Source organism: Apostichopus japonicus, chromosome 4, assembly GCF_037975245.1.
Source record: "Apostichopus japonicus isolate 1M-3 chromosome 4, ASM3797524v1, whole genome shotgun sequence".
In the NCBI taxonomy this organism is placed as follows: Eukaryota; Metazoa; Echinodermata; class Holothuroidea; order Aspidochirotida; family Stichopodidae; genus Apostichopus; species Apostichopus japonicus.
In genome coordinates, this window is record NC_092564.1 from 27,160,272 (window position 1) to 27,179,508 (window position 19,237).

The 19,237-nt window shown below is 37.8% G+C and overlaps 1 protein-coding gene and 1 long non-coding RNA gene across 4 annotated transcripts in view; both read right to left on the minus strand.

Annotated features, from left to right (window-relative positions):
• Positions 1–2,525: 2,525 nt before the first annotated feature.
• On the minus strand, positions 2,526–6,530 carry LOC139967015 (uncharacterized). The gene is made up of 2 exons (XR_011792823.1): positions 6,321–6,530; positions 2,526–4,851 (listed from the first exon to the last, which is right to left on the minus strand). It is a non-coding gene; the product is annotated as an uncharacterized lncRNA (long non-coding RNA).
• Positions 6,531–9,155: 2,625 nt separating this feature from the next.
• Positions 9,156–19,237, minus strand: part of LOC139967005 (uncharacterized) — a 28,239-nt gene continuing 18,157 nt past the window's right edge. For 2 of the 3 annotated variants that reach the window (XM_071970591.1, XM_071970589.1), the window contains exons 6-15: positions 18,743–18,943; positions 18,346–18,443; positions 16,260–16,459; positions 15,500–15,584; positions 14,542–14,639; positions 14,150–14,284; positions 13,138–13,273; positions 12,268–12,439; positions 11,576–11,691; positions 9,156–10,793 (exon numbers count right to left, since the gene is read on the minus strand). In XM_071970591.1, coding sequence (XP_071826692.1) covers positions 10,674–10,793; positions 11,576–11,691; positions 12,268–12,439; positions 13,138–13,273; positions 14,150–14,284; positions 14,542–14,639; positions 15,500–15,584; positions 16,260–16,459; positions 18,346–18,443; positions 18,743–18,943 — 1,361 coding nt within the window. In that variant the 3' untranslated portion in view covers positions 9,156–10,673. The remainder of the gene's footprint in view (positions 10,794–11,575; positions 11,692–12,267; positions 12,440–13,137; positions 13,274–14,149; positions 14,285–14,541; positions 14,640–15,499; positions 15,585–16,259; positions 16,460–18,345; positions 18,444–18,742; positions 18,944–19,237) is intronic. The other variant, XM_071970590.1, reaches the window with a different exon arrangement.

The window sequence follows — 19,237 nt, forward strand, 5'->3', positions numbered from 1 at the left end:
CCAAAATATTAAAGTCTTAAGAAAGTCAAAATCTTGGTTGGAACTAAAATTTACATGTGCGGCATTCAGTGGAAAGGATTTCGACTTCGAAAAGAATTTTCGAAACAATTATGGCGTTAACCCACACCCTATAGGTTTACCATTAGGATGAGCCTGATTAATTATGGTGTCTAAATGAATTAGGTCTATAGGAAGCTGAACCTCCGAATGCATATTATGGCAGACCGATGCTTTCACGTGATATCCATGTATAAGCTCATTGGAAGTTGCTCTCCATGTGAGGGCGCTTCATAAGAATACTTTCTAAGGCAAACCCCACAGCACTGGAAAGATCTGTGAACTTGAAACTTATAATTACCTTGAAAGCTAATTGGAAAGGTACGTTTTGTCAATTAAATCCCGATTTTCCCGTCTTTTAACTCCAAGCGGATGTGACGTAGTCGTGTACGTCAATAAGTCGGAAATGCAACATTCAATGGCATGATAATTTGTGGCGTATATACAGCATGACATTTTCTCTTACTTCTTAAGTTTCACATCTTTTCTTATACTTGAATAAAAGGCGGCATGTTAAAAAAGACATACAAAAATTTAAAAAATATAATAAAAAAATTACCAGAGGTCGGAGGCAATCGATATGACATTGCAAAACTGAGCTTTGTCTTTATTATTTAAATATAAAATTTCAAGCCAGTCGGGCAAAGTTTACATTGGCGCAAAATACCGCTCCACAATATAACGTCATAAAAATCGATAAAAATACTGTTTGTGATAGAATTGGACTCGCTGGGTCCACTGATGCAATGATCAGGACGATCAAATGCATTATTGTAGGGATTGAGAGGAGAATGAAAGGGTATATAATTATGATATCATTCCGAGTCTATACAGCTAGGGGAGGCCAGTGGCGTAGCCAGAGGGAGCCAGGTTTTTTTTCTTCTTCAAATTTGCTTTGTGCTACAGTCTTGCCCCCCCCCCCCCCCCAATGAGATCCAGTGATGTATTCAAAATTATACTTTTTTTAACATTTCTTCGAGTTCTGATCACAAGTATTCATACCTCAGGGCTCATGTTCATACTTCATGTAAGGTCAGAACTTGGTAATCAAACCGAAATATTATACATTTTGGGCCTTCATCATACCCACATACGGAGACCGTTGATCAATATCGTCCTACAGAATAAGCGCCAATAATTTGGCCAGTTGTATAACCGTTACAAACTAACGCTAGCAACCCATGTTTATTTTCAGCGACCAATGATGCCACTTGTGGAGAATATGCCTAGTGAAACTTGTTTCTGTGGGAATCTGGGCATGTTGTGAATTAGAGTAGCAAATTTATTCACTGTATCCTTTTCATATTGTGCGGAATTATGCAGAAACCAAGACGACTGTCTCCGCTATAGAGGTAAATTAAGTGAAAGTGTGTCATGTTCCACTGAACCATTAGATGTGTATTTGTGCAGACGAGGTGCCCGTTAATACATATATTTCTTGGTAATTCCTACCATCAACCCCTCTTAAGAAAAATCTTGCCCCCTAACAATTGAATGTTGGCTACGCCACAGTGGGAGGCCACGTTGACTTAGAACTTATGTTGTTGGTACAAGACCACAGATGGGACTCACTATTGTTTATAGTCTTGCCCGATTTAAAATGTCCCGTGATTAAAATGCATATGGCATACAAATGTGGCCAAGGAACAAATAAATATTAGTAGAGGGCGCTCTTGTTAGCTTAAATTTAGAGCTAATTTATGTTCTACTTACATTCAGAGCCATGTATACCCTTTTGTTTACATTAATGTAAGATACATAACCTGTCATATTTCAAAGCTATAAGCCTTAAAGTGTTGAGATTCTTCATCCTATCAGACCAACCTATGAGAGGTTATTGATCCCCCCGCCCCACTCCCCTTGGCAGTAGTATACTGCATGATGTTGGTGCGAAGAAGAGTTTTGCCTGACCATTGCCTTTTCCAAACTTAAATGATCGGGCTGTTGTTAGCATTATAGGAGTGCTGTTGTAGGTGCAACTTTCCGAGTTTTCCCTACGAAAACACTTGGGTATGGGGGAGGGGGCAAAGTGGAAATGTTATAAATAAATCAGCCTCCCTAGAGAGTCATGTTTTTTGTGGTAACATTAAACATGGACCCTCACACTTGCAGTCATTCACATCCAGTGTGAGGGTATGACAGATAGGTGGGGGGGGGGCAGGTGAGCCACACCCAAAATGTTCTGCTCAGTATCCCCAGGGGAGACACACCCAAAATGTTCTGCTCAGTATGTGCTGTAGACATGCTGACGGAGTTAGTGTGAAGGCTGGTTGCATGTGAGATAGTTGTCACAACATCAAATGATGTAGCATCACAGGCAATTGGGTTCATCTAATAATTTTAAATTATGTTATGCTAGAGAGCACCTTGACAAGATTTCAGTCCCTTCCGTAATAATAAAAATGTCAAGAATGTGGATTTTTATCCATCTGTCAATAATAGTTAATGAAATAAACAACCAAATACCATTATCAATTGAGACTTGAGTTTATTGAAATCACCAAGTACAGTCCTCTTGTTGCAATGTCACCAGATTAAAGTATTGCCTTTATTCACCACAAATATGCTTTGATATCACTTGAATAACAAAACAAATCACTGCTTTTTTCCAGCAACTAGATCGTAAGTAGAAATAAGCAAGCACAAAGCACACATACTAATTTACATATGAAACACAACCAGCTATGGTATTTCCAAGATACATTTGGCATAGCAAGGTACTGTCAACCAGAATGAAAACATTTCATGGTTCCTGCTGCTGCTCATTGATTAACAGGGAACACTCCAATTATGTAATTATGAAGAAAGATCAATAATTGCCTTACAAAGCCACACCTCCTCATAAATACACACGTTATCAATTGTAACACACATCACCATGTGTAAGCTACCTATCAATAACACACTCACTTTTGATGGGACTGTGACTTATGGTTGTCTACTGTAGGTTTAACCCTGTGACCTCATTAATATTCATGATATGAGCACCAAAATCAATATTTTTATCAACAAATTATGGACCACCCACCCACCCACCAAATATAGCATTGATCAATCATAGCCCTTGTTGAGTTATCGTGCATAAAAACTTAAGTGTCACACACATACACATATACACACACACACACCGACCTGATTACAAAGGTTCCTTTGCTTTCAGCAAGGAACCAAAACTACAAAATGCCGTACACAAAATGCACATAAATTTAAGTTAACTGTTGTTTTTGATCCAGGCACAATGCAACATGATATGTCTTGTTAATTAAACAAAGAGGTAATTGCATACTACCTTGACAGCAAGGAAATTTTAATTGACTAAAAAGACTGACTGAAACCACAGAATGCTTAACATACAATGGGTGGGTTCATTTACTGCAATGTTCAGAAAATAACATAATATGAACCCTGCTGAAGGATAACTATTTCATGCCACAAAAAATACCTTTTCACAGTGAAAAGAACCTTTTTAGACTAAATAGATCTGTCAATAAAGGAACAGAACATATATCACCTGTGATTTGCAAAGGGCATATTTCTATAGCGTTTTAATGTTGAGAATTGTTATTTATTTTAACATTGCTTACTAATTATTAGTCACTAGTATAAAATTCTTCTTGATTAACTGTATGATTAGGTGGCAGAAATATGATAATTATGATAGTAACTTGAGAAAAAATTCCTACAAACCTTTTCTGCCACACCCCCTTTTTTTATCATCACTGAACAACCATTCTAATTGTTATTCTGCTTGCATACAGTGCTTTCTCAATTGACTTGAATTGTGATCAATCATAGTTATTTGGATCATTTGCTTGATCCTATGAAGTTTTACAGTACCTAAATGAGTAAACATCTAAGAATGTCTGCAAAGGTAAAATACTAACTGTATCCAGGGACAGTATTTAACTTATCACAATATGAGGTTCAACTGCATTATACCATACTGCAGCTTTAAACAACTACATACACATAAACCTGCAAAACCAAGAAATATGCCTCCTCCCAACCCATTGCCTTTTCAGGTATGCACAGTATGCCTTCATTATTAGCAATCATGGCTGGTGAAAGACATAAAAATTGATAAAACTAGTAGAACATATAATTTTCAGTTATGTCCAGCCAAATCAGTCTCTATGTGATTACTGTCATTTCTTTTTGCTACTACTGCACTCATGAACCTTTCTCTATGAGGCTTCTTATGCCCTTCAGCATGTCTCTTGACATAAATAGAATGAAAAGATAAAAAGTTTCAACACAATATGCATGAAAATATGAGTGTGATGTCTTGTATTTTGTGTAGAGTATTTGCCAGTTTTGCCCACTTTTGGCAAAAGTTTTGCAAACTGCCATAGGTGAAATTATTGAATTTCTTCTCATTCAATGTCTGAAAATTTTGCCAACAGATGATTGAACGAACACCGGCTCAGTGACTAAACTGAGAGGATGAACATTTCTAGTTGCCAGAGGAATGCTTGTGGTTGCAATTGTGACATTGCAGAGGAAATTGCATCCAACTTTCACAAAAATCCATCACAAAAAGAGTTTCCAGAGCACTTAAACAACCATAGATAAATGTAATACCACACTCAAGTTGTGAAATTTTAACCCTAAATTTATATAGCTTTTTTAATACTACTGATAAGTTACCAAGTGCTGTAAACTGGTCATATAAACCAAAAGATTGATTGATTTGCAAACCCTGAAACTGGCATGTTGTATGATATGCTGCAGATTTCCTGTAAACAAGGCTCTACTTGATTCATAAATAAGTACTCGACCACATCGTGTGTCAACCTGAAAGAATTAGACATAATTTTTATAGAATTCCTAAATACAAACTGTAAATGATGACTCCTAGGCTGCTAGCACAGATACATGTATGGTGAACAAAATTACCACCTTGATGGTTATCTATTACATGTTAACACAACTAGGAAGCTAATTGTATTTTGCCAATTTTGAGCTGTCTACATAAACTTAATAGTTCAATCTTTTGTCAAGCAATCCCACTTGCTCAAACACAAGACTGCACGGTTTAAAGTTGGTAAAGGATGGCTAAGCCAAAGGCTGTCATACAGTCCCAGTGCTATGAGGGGCTTTCACACCACCCATTCAGTAGTTACTTCAAAAAGGTACTATAGAAAGATGAATAACAGATGGATAACAGCTAGATAGATTGACAGAGTGAAGATTCTGAGTCACAATAGTTCAAGTGGCATAGCTTGTTCGAGCTAAAAGTAACATTCCAATATGGGGGAGTCTTTCGAATATCCAGTTGCTCAGACTTACACCAGTATTTTACATACACTGTGCAAGATCTCCATTAACCAGGTGCCACTCCATTAAATATGGAATAACAACATTTTGCTCCAGAGTCTCCGTTCATACAATACCATGATGGCAACTTCCATAGACCAGTCATGGAACCATGCAAAATATTTTGTGTGTCTTTGAGTGCAGCTTAACTTTCCTTTCCAATGTTTTTTGGTTGTGCTTCTATACTGCTAGTACTATCTTTTTTATCAGCATGTTAACGATCATTGACATCTTCTGCCAGGGTGTGTTGTCAGTAAACCATCTTTTGAAATTAAGGCCAGACTGTATAGTCATGCTTTTGAATGACATATCAAGTTCTCTTGGATCTCATGCTGATCACCTGTCACAATTTTATTAAAATAGCTCAACACCTTGTCCAAACAAGGATCTCAATCACTGCAGTTTACAAAGTCATTACAAACTGAGGGCTTCCAATTTCATCCACAAAAGTCCACGAAATACGTACAGTATAGCCTAGTGCTGAAGAACATGTGGAGTGAGTACTAGGTAATAATATTATATTTTTCAAAATTGCAGACAATACGCTGCACATTGTTATACAGTGTACAAAGGACAAACAATGGGGCATTAGACATATTGTGAATCGCCTTTGGGAAAGCACGACACCCCTCCCCTTGGATCCACCAGTACAAAGCTAAGTATTGATCCTAGGCCCTAGGGTACTAATAATTATTAAAATACCTGAGTGAATTGCCGTGCATGACACTGGCAGTACAGTTTGCAGGCCTAAGTAAGGCTAACACAGTTACATTCCTAAAATACAGTTACGCCTAGTAGTAGTAGGCTAGTACTAGTAGTAACTACAGTAGTTAATACTATGCCTACTACTAGTTATAGGTAGGCTATATCGAAATTCGGACTTCTCCATCACTTCCAAAGCGCCCGAATCGACCGCTCGCCATTTCTCTATTTCTATGCTCCTTCACCTTGACTATACACGCTTGAAGCACTGATCTGTACAGATCAGTGGCTTGAAGTCGGGCTGGAAGTCGCCATTCTTCTCGTATACGCTTTGCACTTTGTTTACATCTATGGGCGCAGACATCTTGATTTGGGGTGCTTGGCAGCGATTGGCTGAAACCCCAAACCTTCTTTAAGATCTATTTTGATTGGTGCTAACATACTGTGACACCGTCACCCTCACAGGGTCAAGAAAACGTCACGTGTTAAACTGACGACAGTAGTGGTGGCAAAACATGTGGAACGCCAGCAAGTTGGAATATTTCTTTTTCAAAGAACGAGCAAGTATTAAAACTCAAGAGCGTGAACATTTCCTTTCGGCCACTTAGAGGAATAGGTTGAATGATGGAAATCCAGGAAAAGGTGATAAATTCTGCCACCCTGTCAACATTTCTTCCCGTAAATGAAGATCTCCTTCAGAATTTGTCCGATATGAAGATCCATTATCATTAATAAATGATGTAGCTTCTTCTGCTATTGGCAACCTCAAATACCTAATGGCTAATGTAAATCACTAACTACAAGAAAGAAACTGACGAAATTAACTTACAAAATGTGTGACTGTATGGTATGCAAACTTTGCATTCTAAATTAGTAAGCATAAATTTATGGGCTGTCAATTAAAGTCCCCAAGCTTTCTAAAAGTTGCCAGCATGGTCAAAAGTTGCTTCCATTGAATTTCTTACCCTTCTATTCCCAGATACTAAGGAGGCTTAAAGAAAATAAAACAACTTAGCATTTTAAGAAGTTTTGGAGGCAACAGTAAATTTGTAAAATTTGGAATGTAGAACCCTTACATTTTAGCATATTTAAGGCAACATGAATGATAGAAATATTGGAGGTCAATTAAACATTGAAACTGATATAGTATATCTTAGCTAACTGATTCCTCATCTTTTGTTCCTTGACCTGTGACTTCTTCATATAATAGTGTAGTACTTATAATCACCAGTGAGATCCACAAACTTAGGATGATATTAAAGCAATTCATATTGTGGAATTTAAAACCCTTTTAAAATCACTTCAATCTATTCAATATAACAAATCCACATGCAGGATGACTTTTGTCTTCCACCAGAAACAACAGAATTATTCTCAATAAGACACATACACATGCCAATTATAAATATTCATAAGTATTCATACTTCCTATCATGAGATATCATGTATACAAGCTTTTCAGTCTTTCAACTCTGGTGACCTCAGAAAACATTTGACCTCCACCAAAAACCATAGGCTTCTTCTTATATGATGCATCCACATGTTAAGTATGACAAGTATCCATGCTTCCTATCTTGAGATATAGTTTTTACAAGGTTTTCAGTTTGACCTCTGGTGACCTTTGACCTCTACCAAAAACAATGTAGTTCGTCAACTCAATGACCCATACACATGCCAAGTATAAAAAGTATTCATACTTCCTACCATGAGATAACATGTTTGCAAGGTTTTCCATGTTTGACCTCTGGTGACCTCAGGTAACTTGGAACCCCCCAAAAATAGGGATCTTCTACTCACTATAATGCATCCACATGCCAAGTATACAAAATAACCCTGCTTCCTAACTTGAGATATCATGTTTACAAGATTTTCATATTTTGACTTCTGACCTCCACCATTAACAGAGGGTTCTTCTACTCAATATGGGCAATCTACATGCTACTTATGAACAGTATCCATGATTCCTATCTTGAGATATTGTGTTTACAGGCTGGAAATCACAGATACACAGCGATACACACGCAACCTCATGAGTGCCTAGGTTTCTCTTGTCATCGAAACTAAAACACACTACAAACACACACTCAATCATATGCACATTGATTCTGTTTCCCTTAGGCAAGAAAGCAAAGGTAGTTCTGAAACTCTTAGGAAATATTTTAAGCCAAAGTGGAAACAGAACTAAACCATTTGCCATTCAGTCAATTGAGCTGAAGAAAATGTCACATGAAAAATTGCAAACAATAAAAAACAACTCATATAATTTTTGTCATCATTAATGTTTCTATTTACATCTCTTACATGTGAAACATCACACCTGGTATACTTCTACTTCATCGTTGCTATCATAATTTCCTTTAAAAAAGTACAATGAACTCCTCCCCCATTCTCTCCCAACCCCTCACCTCCTCCCCAAATGTCATACATTAATGCTCAGTATAATCTTAAAAATATGAGAAGTATGATACACCATTTTTCCACCATCTGTTACAAATAGGACACTCTAAAAGAAACAGACCTCCTCAGAGGAGGACATCCTAATTTTGTCTTTTATTTGTTTGTTGGATGTTGTCGGACAGGAGAAAAGAGTACATTCAAATTATGACATGTGTTGTGCAACTAAAGCTGATTGTTGAAAAATTTGTGACCCTTTTAGGATAGGTTCAAGGAGGAGGGGAGCCAGAATACCCCCTCCCAACCCCCCTCCCCCCCCCCCCCGTTATTTCAGGGAAACATGGTATGGGAGAAAATGGGGTCGATTATTCAACTCAGAAAGCAATAAGTACTTTATAGCTAAATAGTATTCACATAAAAATTATCTAGTACACACACAGAATTCATTGATAAAACTATGTTGCCAAAAACCATGGAACAATTGCCATAATCCATTCAACTCTCAGCAGAACAAGATCAGCCCCACCAATGGTCAGGTAACCACAAAATATTTTTAAGCCAATGAGCAAAATATCTGAAGAAGTGACAAGAAAACTATGTATATACATTGAAGTTCAGATTGTGCTCTTACATTCCACCAAAGACATTAATGCTTCAAATATTTGCATCAGATTTACTTAATTGGACAGATCTCATAATCTTCCACATAACTGTGAGCAAAGAAAATTTGTACAAATGTGTTTTGAATGCTAACAGCAATGCAGGAAAACAACTTGTCAGAGTCATATACATCAATATCATTTTCTCAAGGATTTGCTCCTACAAGAATGATAAGCCTCCCACCCCACTCCCCCCCTCCCCCCTTCAAATCTTTGAAATAAACCTTACTATTGTGATGATGCAGACATTAACAATTATTAACAGGACTATAAGTCTTTGGTAATTATAAAGGTTTGAGACATTTATCTGATACCATGATCCTAACATTGCTGTATATCAAAGAGCTACATTCACTTATCACAAAAGCAAAGTCCTGACTGTGGAATATCACCATTAGTGATGGTGATATCGAGTGCTTAAGAAAATACAGATAATACCAAGAAATGAGAATGCATGCATGTTGCATCTTTTAAGCGAGTGTTTTATATTAACTACATTCCATTTTCCAACAAAATTCTCTCAAATATTTAGCAGAATGGTCTGCAACAACGGTAAGTATTTCTTCTCACTTGGCGAAAGTTGGCTGATAATTATCATCAACAGTTAGTGATGGCAGATGCTGCAGCCTGATACAATCATATAAACTAGGCTAGGATATAACTGTTATGAAAGTGTGGTAGGTCTTGGTTATGTACTGATGTATGCCTGATACAAACGTATAAAGTAGGCTAGGCTAAATTACAACTGTTATGAATGTGTGGTAGGTCTTAGGTATTTATTGATGTATGCCTGATACAATCATACAAAATAGGCTGGCTAGGGTACAACCTTTTATAAAAGTGTTGTCTTGTATGTGTGTATGTATGTATGTATGTACCAAAAGTTAGCATTCATTGTTTAGGAGGTTTGAAACATCTTGATATTATGCAAGAAGGTAGCAATGTTCTGTATCATCAAGCCTATCAAATGGTATGAGAAATAACATTGTAAATGCAACCAGCAATTCTCTTCATATAAGATGGAAATACCATATGAAACGTGCACTTTTATCATTAAGTGTTAATACATACAGACTACGTTACGGTTATCAGAGCAAATCAGTGAAAGGAAATCAACAAAGATGAAAGTTTCTGTCTTCCCATCTTCTGACTCATAGGCTCAATATAACCAACACATGACAAAATTGCCACTTTTGCAAGAAGGTTTACAGAACCTTAAAAACTATGCTGACATTTTAAGTCCAGGCTATTTGACTTCCATTTCAAAAAGTCCAACATTTGGGAGAAACCGCCTGTATAATATCAACACGCTGTCTCTTACAGACAACTTGGCACAAGTACTTGCTTCTCCATGTGCAAAATTTAATTATAGGCTTGTCACAAATTGCTTGCAATTTCAATTTCCAGTCTAAAAAGTCCTTTCACAGGGGAACAAAAAAGGGCAGAGTAGCGGACCGTTATCATAGCCCATCCTCCCTTTCGTTTTTGAAGTCTCTGAAATCTCCTCCGGGATGAAGCAAGGCGATTGATTTACGATTACGTAATTCATTCACCCTCCTCGTCGTCGTCATCATCCACGATAGCCAATCGTTTCTTCTTTCTCACCGGCTCTCGTTCCTCGTCTTCATCGTCGGACTCTAGTGTGGCCCTCTCAAAAGTTGGCGCCTGCAAGAATAATTTATCGATAGTCAATCACATGTATATCTGAAGTAAGCTAAATAGCTTGCATGCCTCCGAGTATAGCAGCCCGGAAGGCAGTTCCTTTATGACACTAACCGGCCACGTGTGCATAAGGGAGAAAGGGGAAAGGTTTATAACTGGCCCTGTAAGACGGCTGGATTATCCAAGTAACAGTTTAAGCTCAATTTTCATTTTCATTCAATTTGGAAGACTATTTCAAATGGGGAAAAAAAAGGTGGATGTCTCTTGTAAAATGAAAAACCCACCAAACTTTAACACAAGGGCTCCTGTATGCTAGGATGCAATGATTCTTATGCCACTGCCTTTACCCACTCAATCATAGCAATTGTGTTCAACTATCTAATAATAATTGTAAATTCTACATCAATACCAGATTATTTCCAAACCATTCCATTCCTTTGGGATGCAAATGTCACCTCACTTGATCCGTTCAAGACAGGAGCACAAATGCTGATATATGCGATGAGTCTGTAATGGCCAGTTAGGCTCTTAGCATTCCAAAGGTACTTATCACAACTTGAATGACAGTACTCTTATTTCCACTGTAAGGTAGTTAACAAGACCAGATATAGGTGGGTGGTCAAACTATTTCAAAATCAACAAAAATCAAATAGTAGAAGTTAATGGAGTTATTTAAAACCCTCTTGACAACCCTCATCTCTTTTCCTACAACATTATTTCCTTTCATAGCCCTATGACAATAAAATGTGGATTATAAACAAACTCTTAGGAAGTACAGTTCTCACCCTTACCGCTTCTTCTCCTTCTTCTTCATCGCTATCTAGAAACTTCGCTTTCATCAATTTCTCCGCCTTCTCTACTTCCTCCTCGTCAGATGAGTAAATGTTCTGAGTGAATCCACCTGAGAGAGGAAGACAGACAGACAGTAAAGAATTACAAAATTCTACCAGACACTGACTCATAGCCATAGTGTCCTCTAAGTTTTACAGTAATGCCCCACATAACCATAGTGTCCTCCAAGTTTAACAGTAATGCCCCACATAACCATAGTGTCCTCCAAGTTTAACAGTAATGCCCCACATAGCCATAGTGTCTGCAAGTTTAACTGTAATGCCCCACCTAATCATAGTGTCCTCCAAGGTTAACTGTAATGCCCCACATAGCCATAGTGTCTGCAAGTGTTACTGTAATGCCCACAACTCATAACCATAGTGTCCTCCAAGGTTATTTCCCTCCCCTTTGAGCATACCTTTTTTTATCATAGTTGTAAATGGGATTATATTTTGCAACAAGTAGTTTATTTTCGACATTTCCCCCCCATTTCTTCCACAATATCGCTAATTTTGTTTTTTCTTCTGAATTTTTTACAAACTCCCCCCACTGCCATCTTGACTGCCTCCAGGTGATCCAACTTCCACTTTTGAAAAAAACCAGGAATCAAAATGATAACCAAAACTGTTTGGAAATGGAGAGTTACCTCTCTTGAATCTATTCTTGATGGCAGATAAACTGATGGAACCATCCTCTCCTTCTTCATCCCTATCTGGTTCCAGATAATTTGCACTCAGTCCTCTCCCGTGGCTGTACTCTCGTACCCTCTTCTGTTTGTTCTCACGCCTCATCTGTGCTCTCAGTCTTTCATCTTCAGCCTGGGAACAATCAAGTGTAGTAAAATCGTAGATAAACTAGTTTGAGAAGCCTTCGTAATTACCAAAAGTACTGAAGATACAAAGGTCCTGACAAATATGTGAATAGAATTTTCCACTCCCCTCCTCCCCACCCCTTCTCTTTCCCCCTAAGGAAAAAGCCTTTTCGAAATACCCCCCATCCCAAAATGGTTCACAAATAAACACCTTTTACACCAGAAATTACTTTGATATCAAAGGAGCATTAACAATGCAGAAACTATTTTGGATTGTGTCCGCAACTAACATTCCAAAATTTTTACTCCTTTGACGACAGCGGGACAAAAATATCTTTGTAACATTTCTGAGTAAAAGTTTCTTGTGTCCATCGAAAGCTAAACACTGTATTATTGGCCTTACCACAGAGTACCAAACTTAAAAGTTTGACAAGGTCACACATATATGACCATTTTAATGGCAGTACATGACAAAATGGTTTGGAGTATTTTAATCACATCTCTTTTTTTGGGAAAATGTGGGAGAGAATAGTTCTGCTCTAGTAAGCAAAATTTCTTGATTCAGTCACAACCCCGATAATACATGACTCAAAAGATCAGTTCTCAAATCAAATGACGAAAACGTTTTATTTAAAACGATTCAACTTCATCACCTGAAAACAATGATTGAAGAAGACCAAATAGGAAGAGGAATGTAAAGCAGACCTTAATCATTTCTTCTCTGTGTATTTCAGGATTTGTCCCTGCCATCGGTAAAACTCGGATTTTCTGGACTTTTTGAGTCTTGTCTGCCATAGATAAGGTCATCTTTCTATGTGTGGCACTGTCTGTGGAATGTGGCCTGGTAGGGGAAAGAAAGAAGTAAGAATACAGAGGAACACATAGTAACAATAAGGAAATCAGCGCCAGCAACAGGCTGAATGATTGAGCCCATTGCTGTTACACTAAAACATTGGGCCCTTTGAAGCTACTTAACTGAGGAAATTGATATTACCTTCAGGGAGGCTTGCAAAGGAACAGCACGAAGTGAAACATCTTTATAACATGTGAACCATTCAAAATCAATTCAAAAATTAATTGTTAAATATATTTTAGGATAAACAGAAAATTACATAAATGCCTAAATTGTCGTGAGGTGGCATTTACTGCCATCCATGTGCCTTCAGTGATTGTACAGTTGTCTCCCCAAAAATGACTGGTTTGGGGATTAACGAGCGATGATACTTACCTGTCTCTCAGTCCGCATATGCACTTTCAACATATGCACTTTCAACATATGTACAATTATGTAGTTGAGGTAGATAGGAAAGTGCATGCATTGACTGGGAGACGGGTAAGGAAGGGAGGCAGGAAGTAAATTAAATTGCCTACTCTCTTCACGAGGGGGATTCTTAACAATGGACCTAAAGGAAGCTTGTGGAGCAACCGATTTAATGTGTTTCTGGACGTTGCAAAGACTCTGGCAAAATGTATGTTGTTCATTTTAATTGAGAGCTTAGTGTCATTACGTAAGTTCTGTAACTTGAATGACTTATCTTGTCGATACATATCTGATATGAACACTTTTCACAAGCAAAATGTTACCTAATTTACATATACAATTTCATGAAGTGATTATGCCAACTACCAGCTAACTGTCTCTCTCCCGATGAGATGGACTTCTCACTGCAGGACTGGCTGATACTAACATTGATGAGACTTGTCCGTATTTACTTACCTGAAGCTGAGTTTGGTTGTGAAGACACCCAGTCCTTGCAGGCCGGTGCCTTGCCGTATGAAAAGATGATTGTAATCACCCTGTATCGTAGTCTTGTAAACATCAAAGACCTCATCACCTAAATGCAACGATAAGCTGAAACGAGAGATAACAAAATTGATTGAAATTTCATTTAAAATTATATGCATTCCATTCCTACAATATCATTATATCAATATTGTGGAAAATTTCAAAATATTCTTTCTGAATAATTATATCGAAAACAGAAATTGTCAAAACTGTTGTGTATATCGATATGTTGTTTCCAGATTGGTTATGCTTGTGGCAACTGAAATGGAAACAAGCAAAAACAAAGGAATTCTTTTTTTGGTATAATTGGTTTGATAATTTACCTTCCATCTGACCATCTCACTATCCTTGCGTTGCTCTCTTTACCGATCTCACTCCCCTCCTCATCAAAGACCTTTCTCCATCTAATAGTATTCTCCATCTGAATGGGGAACAAAACTTGAGAATCTTAGAAAAAAAAACTAGAAGACGATCAAAATCATTGAGTACAATGCAATATGGAGGAGAGATCAGATCATGAATTTATTGACTTTATTGAAGATAATATTAACTTATCACAATGCAAGAAGAATATCCAATGACGTTGTATTATGAATCATTTCACAAAGCCCATATTTTTGTTTGGTCATGTGTATGTTATGTGAGTCAACAAACAATTATTCTCTCATAGACTATGAGGAGTACACTTTTTTTGTTATTTGAAGCTAAGCAATGAAACCAGGGCTTTTCAAGAAATCTCTTCAAAACTTGCTCATTATGGTATCTTCATTAAAATTTCAACTATCCATTTTTTCTCTAACACAAGCAACTGTGGCGAATTTTATTTAAACAAACTTTGGTGAAGACATTTTTTTATCAACAATTCACATCTTTTACACATACACAATATATTGGATTATGTAATATATGTAAACATTAACCTCAGCAACACAAGCTATGAAGCTGGGAGTTTGAGACAATGAGTTTCTATTTAAAATCTCACATATATCTCTCAAACTATAGATCATTTTTCCTGTTCAGCTGATGTGTTCCATTTCTTTTTCTTTCTTGGACAATCAAATTTCCAATACAAGCCACACTTATGTTAGACACTTTTTACCTTTTCATTACACATTCACCAGGGTCTGGCTTCTTGTGTGCATATCGGCTGTTTGTTCATCAGTTTTATGGCATAACACTAAACAGCTCAGAATCTCCATAGAGACTCCATAGAGACCATAGAGACCTTTGCTTAATTTCTCAAAACAAACTCTTAAAAGCGACACAAACTGAAAAACAAACCTTCAACTTTAATCTTGTTCGGCCTTCCTCATCCAGGACCTCATCGTCATCAAACTCATCCTCGTAAAACTGAGGATCGAATGGTCTGAAAATAGGAATTCAAAGATCGAGAAAGATTAAAAATATGAAGACAACGAGAGGCTAATTCAGAATTAACAGCTATGCAAAGGATGTTTACGATTGATCATTTGGTTTACAAGAGTAGCGAATATTTGTAGAAAAGAGGAAAAGGGCCAATATATACAACAATTCCTTCATGCAGTGAAACTATAAAGATAATCCTTCTTGAAAACATGGATGGAAAGGAGATGTTGCTTGGAGGGGCAAACCCAATCAGTAGTAAGAACATGGGGCTTTACCCAAAGACCACCCTTACCCAGGGGCAATCGCAATCAGTAGTGTAACTACATGGGGCTACACCCAAAGGTCACCCTTACCCAGGGACGAACTCAATCAGTAGTGTAACTACATGGGGCTACACCCAAAGGCCACCCTTACCCAGGGACGAACTCAATCAGTAATGTAAGTACATGGGGCTACACCCAAAGACCACCCTTACCCAGGGACGAACTCAATCAGTAGTGTAAGTACATGGGGCAGCACCTGTGCTGAACTTCACAATTAGTACTACTACTTCTTAATGAAAGAGAATGTCCACAAACAACCGTGACACTACAAATACCTCATAAACTTCCAGTGTTATTCAATGACGACCTCTGACTTGTGATCGTTCCCTAGACATTGCTGAATGATTACTCACCTGGTTTCGACGCTCAAGAAATTTGGAAGTTTCACAAAGTGTTGCTCTTCGCCGAGGTCAACATTTATTTTGGGTAATTCCACGTTTATTTTGGTCTCTGGTACCTCCACCGCCTCCTCTTGCTGATCATCTCCATCTTCTTGGCTGTAGTTGTTGTCGTCTCCTCGAATCACATCATCTCTCTCCTCTGACGGATCCTCCTTTATCAGGGAGGAGAATAAAACAAAACGTTAATCATGGTAGCGAGGATATCTAATTTATTACAAAGAATTCAAAATACCACTAGCTTAAAGGCTTTGCATAGGATACATCCTGATTGTACACCGATCTCTGAAATGAATACCTTAGAGCAAAAGCCATTTTGATCAAGATAAAAAAAATGGAGATTTTAATCCAAGCAGAGAGACCAGAGATCAACATGGCACTCAGAATCAAATGTGCCCCCAAAACAACTGTGATTCCCAAATAAACCATAGATAGCATATCAATGTAATTTATCATGCAATGGTCTTGCAACACATTGGCTGTATCCTTTGGTAAGGAGTGGCACTAGACATTACCACCAACACCAGTCATTGCAATTTCCCACAGAATGGCAGTGTGGACACAGTGTCTTCCAGAATGTAATCTACAGAATGGCAATGTGGACACAGTGTCTTCCAGAATGTAATCTACAGAATGGCAATGTGGACACAGTGTCTTCCAGAATGTAATCTACAGAATGGCAATGTGGACACAGTGTCTTCCAGAATGTAATCTACAGAATGGCAATGTGGACACAGTGTCTTCCAGAATGTAATCTACCGAATGGCAGTGTGGACACAGTGTCTTCCAGAATGTAATCTACAGAATGGCAATGTGGACACAGTGTCTTCCAGAATGTAATCTACAGAATGGCAATGTGGACACAGTGTCTTCCAGAATGTAATCTACTGAATGGCAATGTGGACACAGTGTCTTCCAGAATGTGATCTACCGAATGACAATGTGGACACAGTGTCTTCCAGAATGTAATCTACAGAATGGCAATGTGGACAGTGTCTTCCAGAATGTAATCTACCGAATGACAATGTGGACACAGTGTCTTCCAGAATGTAATCTACCAAATTGCAATGTGGACACAGTGTCTTCCAGAATGTAATCTACAGAATGGCAATGTGGACACAGTGTCTTCCAGAATGTAATCTACAGAATGGCAATGTGGACACAGTGTCTTCCAGAATGTAATTTACAGAATGGCAATGTGGACACAGTGTCTTCCAGAATGTAATCAACAGAATGGCAGTGTGGACACAGTGTCTTCCAGAATGTAATCTACAGAATGACAATGTGGACACAGTGTCTTCCAGATTGCAATCTACCGAATGGCAATGTGGACACAGTGTCTTCCAGAATGTAATCTACAGAATGACAATGTGGACACAGTGTCTTCCAGAATGTCCCCGATGACGTGAAAAAGAGTAGCAATGTGCAACAACAAAGATAACTAATTGACGATTCCTTACATTGATATATTTATTGTACTATGCACAGTACTACTTCATAACAATGCTAACATTTTGAAAACATATATGGAGAAGTAGAAGAAAATGTTGTATACAAAACAATGACTCACTCAGTCGCAAAAGGTCTCCTAGTTTCAATATTTAATGATCAATAAACAGAAATGACTATTTGGCACAAAATATAGCATCTTTAAAACTGGGCAGCACCCCAATGTTAGAACTTAGCACCTAGGGGTCTTGCAACTTACATAAGCTGAGGTTCTTCAATAATTTAAACATAGACACAGAGTTTGTAGATTGCAAACTGCCATCTTCTTTATTAGGGATTTGCTGCAATTGTGATTTTTTCTTCTATTTTGCCGATTTTGTAAAGAATTAAGAATATTAACAATTTTGTTGTTGTCTTCACGATAATATTGTCTAAGCAATGTAGCTACAAGTGAGTAATATAGCGACACAAGCAATATACAGTTTCCACTAACGTTGAAGAAGGTAAATCAATGAATTTTTTCTTATTCTTTAGGTTCATACTCATTTCCATCATTTCAAAACACATTTGTCGTGTATGAACGCACACTGACCTTCTCTCCAGCTAGTTTATTGACAATGTCATCCATATCATCATCATCATCTGAGATATCATCAGCTTCACCAAAGAGATCAACTTCCGTAGCCGGACCTGTCAATAAACAACCACAACAGTCACCTTTACTTCATCACACGCCTTGTTTTCCTCCGACTATGTGAGAGTGAAGACATCATCTTTCAAGTAGACATATCATTCAACAGAAAATAGTTAAGGCAGAAAAAATTTGGCCTTTGATATTATTTTAGCTTTTTTCTTTTTGAAAATTTCTACCAGCCAAACACAGTATTCAACTTCACCACAGGAACATAGGTGTGGATGTTGTTTCTTTTCGTTTGTCTTTTAGATAAATTTAAATTAAGGCGATGCCTCTTCAAACCAGAAAAACAAACCTTTTTTGACTTCTTCATCCTCTGAATCTGTCCACTGAGCAGGACTCTTGACCGGTGAGCCACCTTCATCATCGTATAGGTCATTGATGGCCCCTCCCTTATCTGCGGCTCCTTCATCCTTATCTGCCTCTTCTTCATCACTTCCTGCCACTGGTCTTCTTTTGCGTCTCTGTCCTATTTCTTCTTCACTGTCACTGTCATCTGTGAAATACCATCAAACTCTTTCTACCATCTTCTGCAGAAACTAGTTTCTTTACATGTTATATCTCACATTCTGACTGACAAATAGCTCAATGACTGATTGACATTCTGACTGACTGACTAAATAGCTCACTGACTGATTGACTGACTGACTGACTAAATAGCCCACTGACTGAAAAACAAACTAGCTCAGTGAGTGACCGACTGACTGATCTTTCATCAATGTGCTTCTGTCTTTGCTGATACAAACAAAGTATTGAGAACACACACAGTATATGAAGCGGAGAGTGGAGA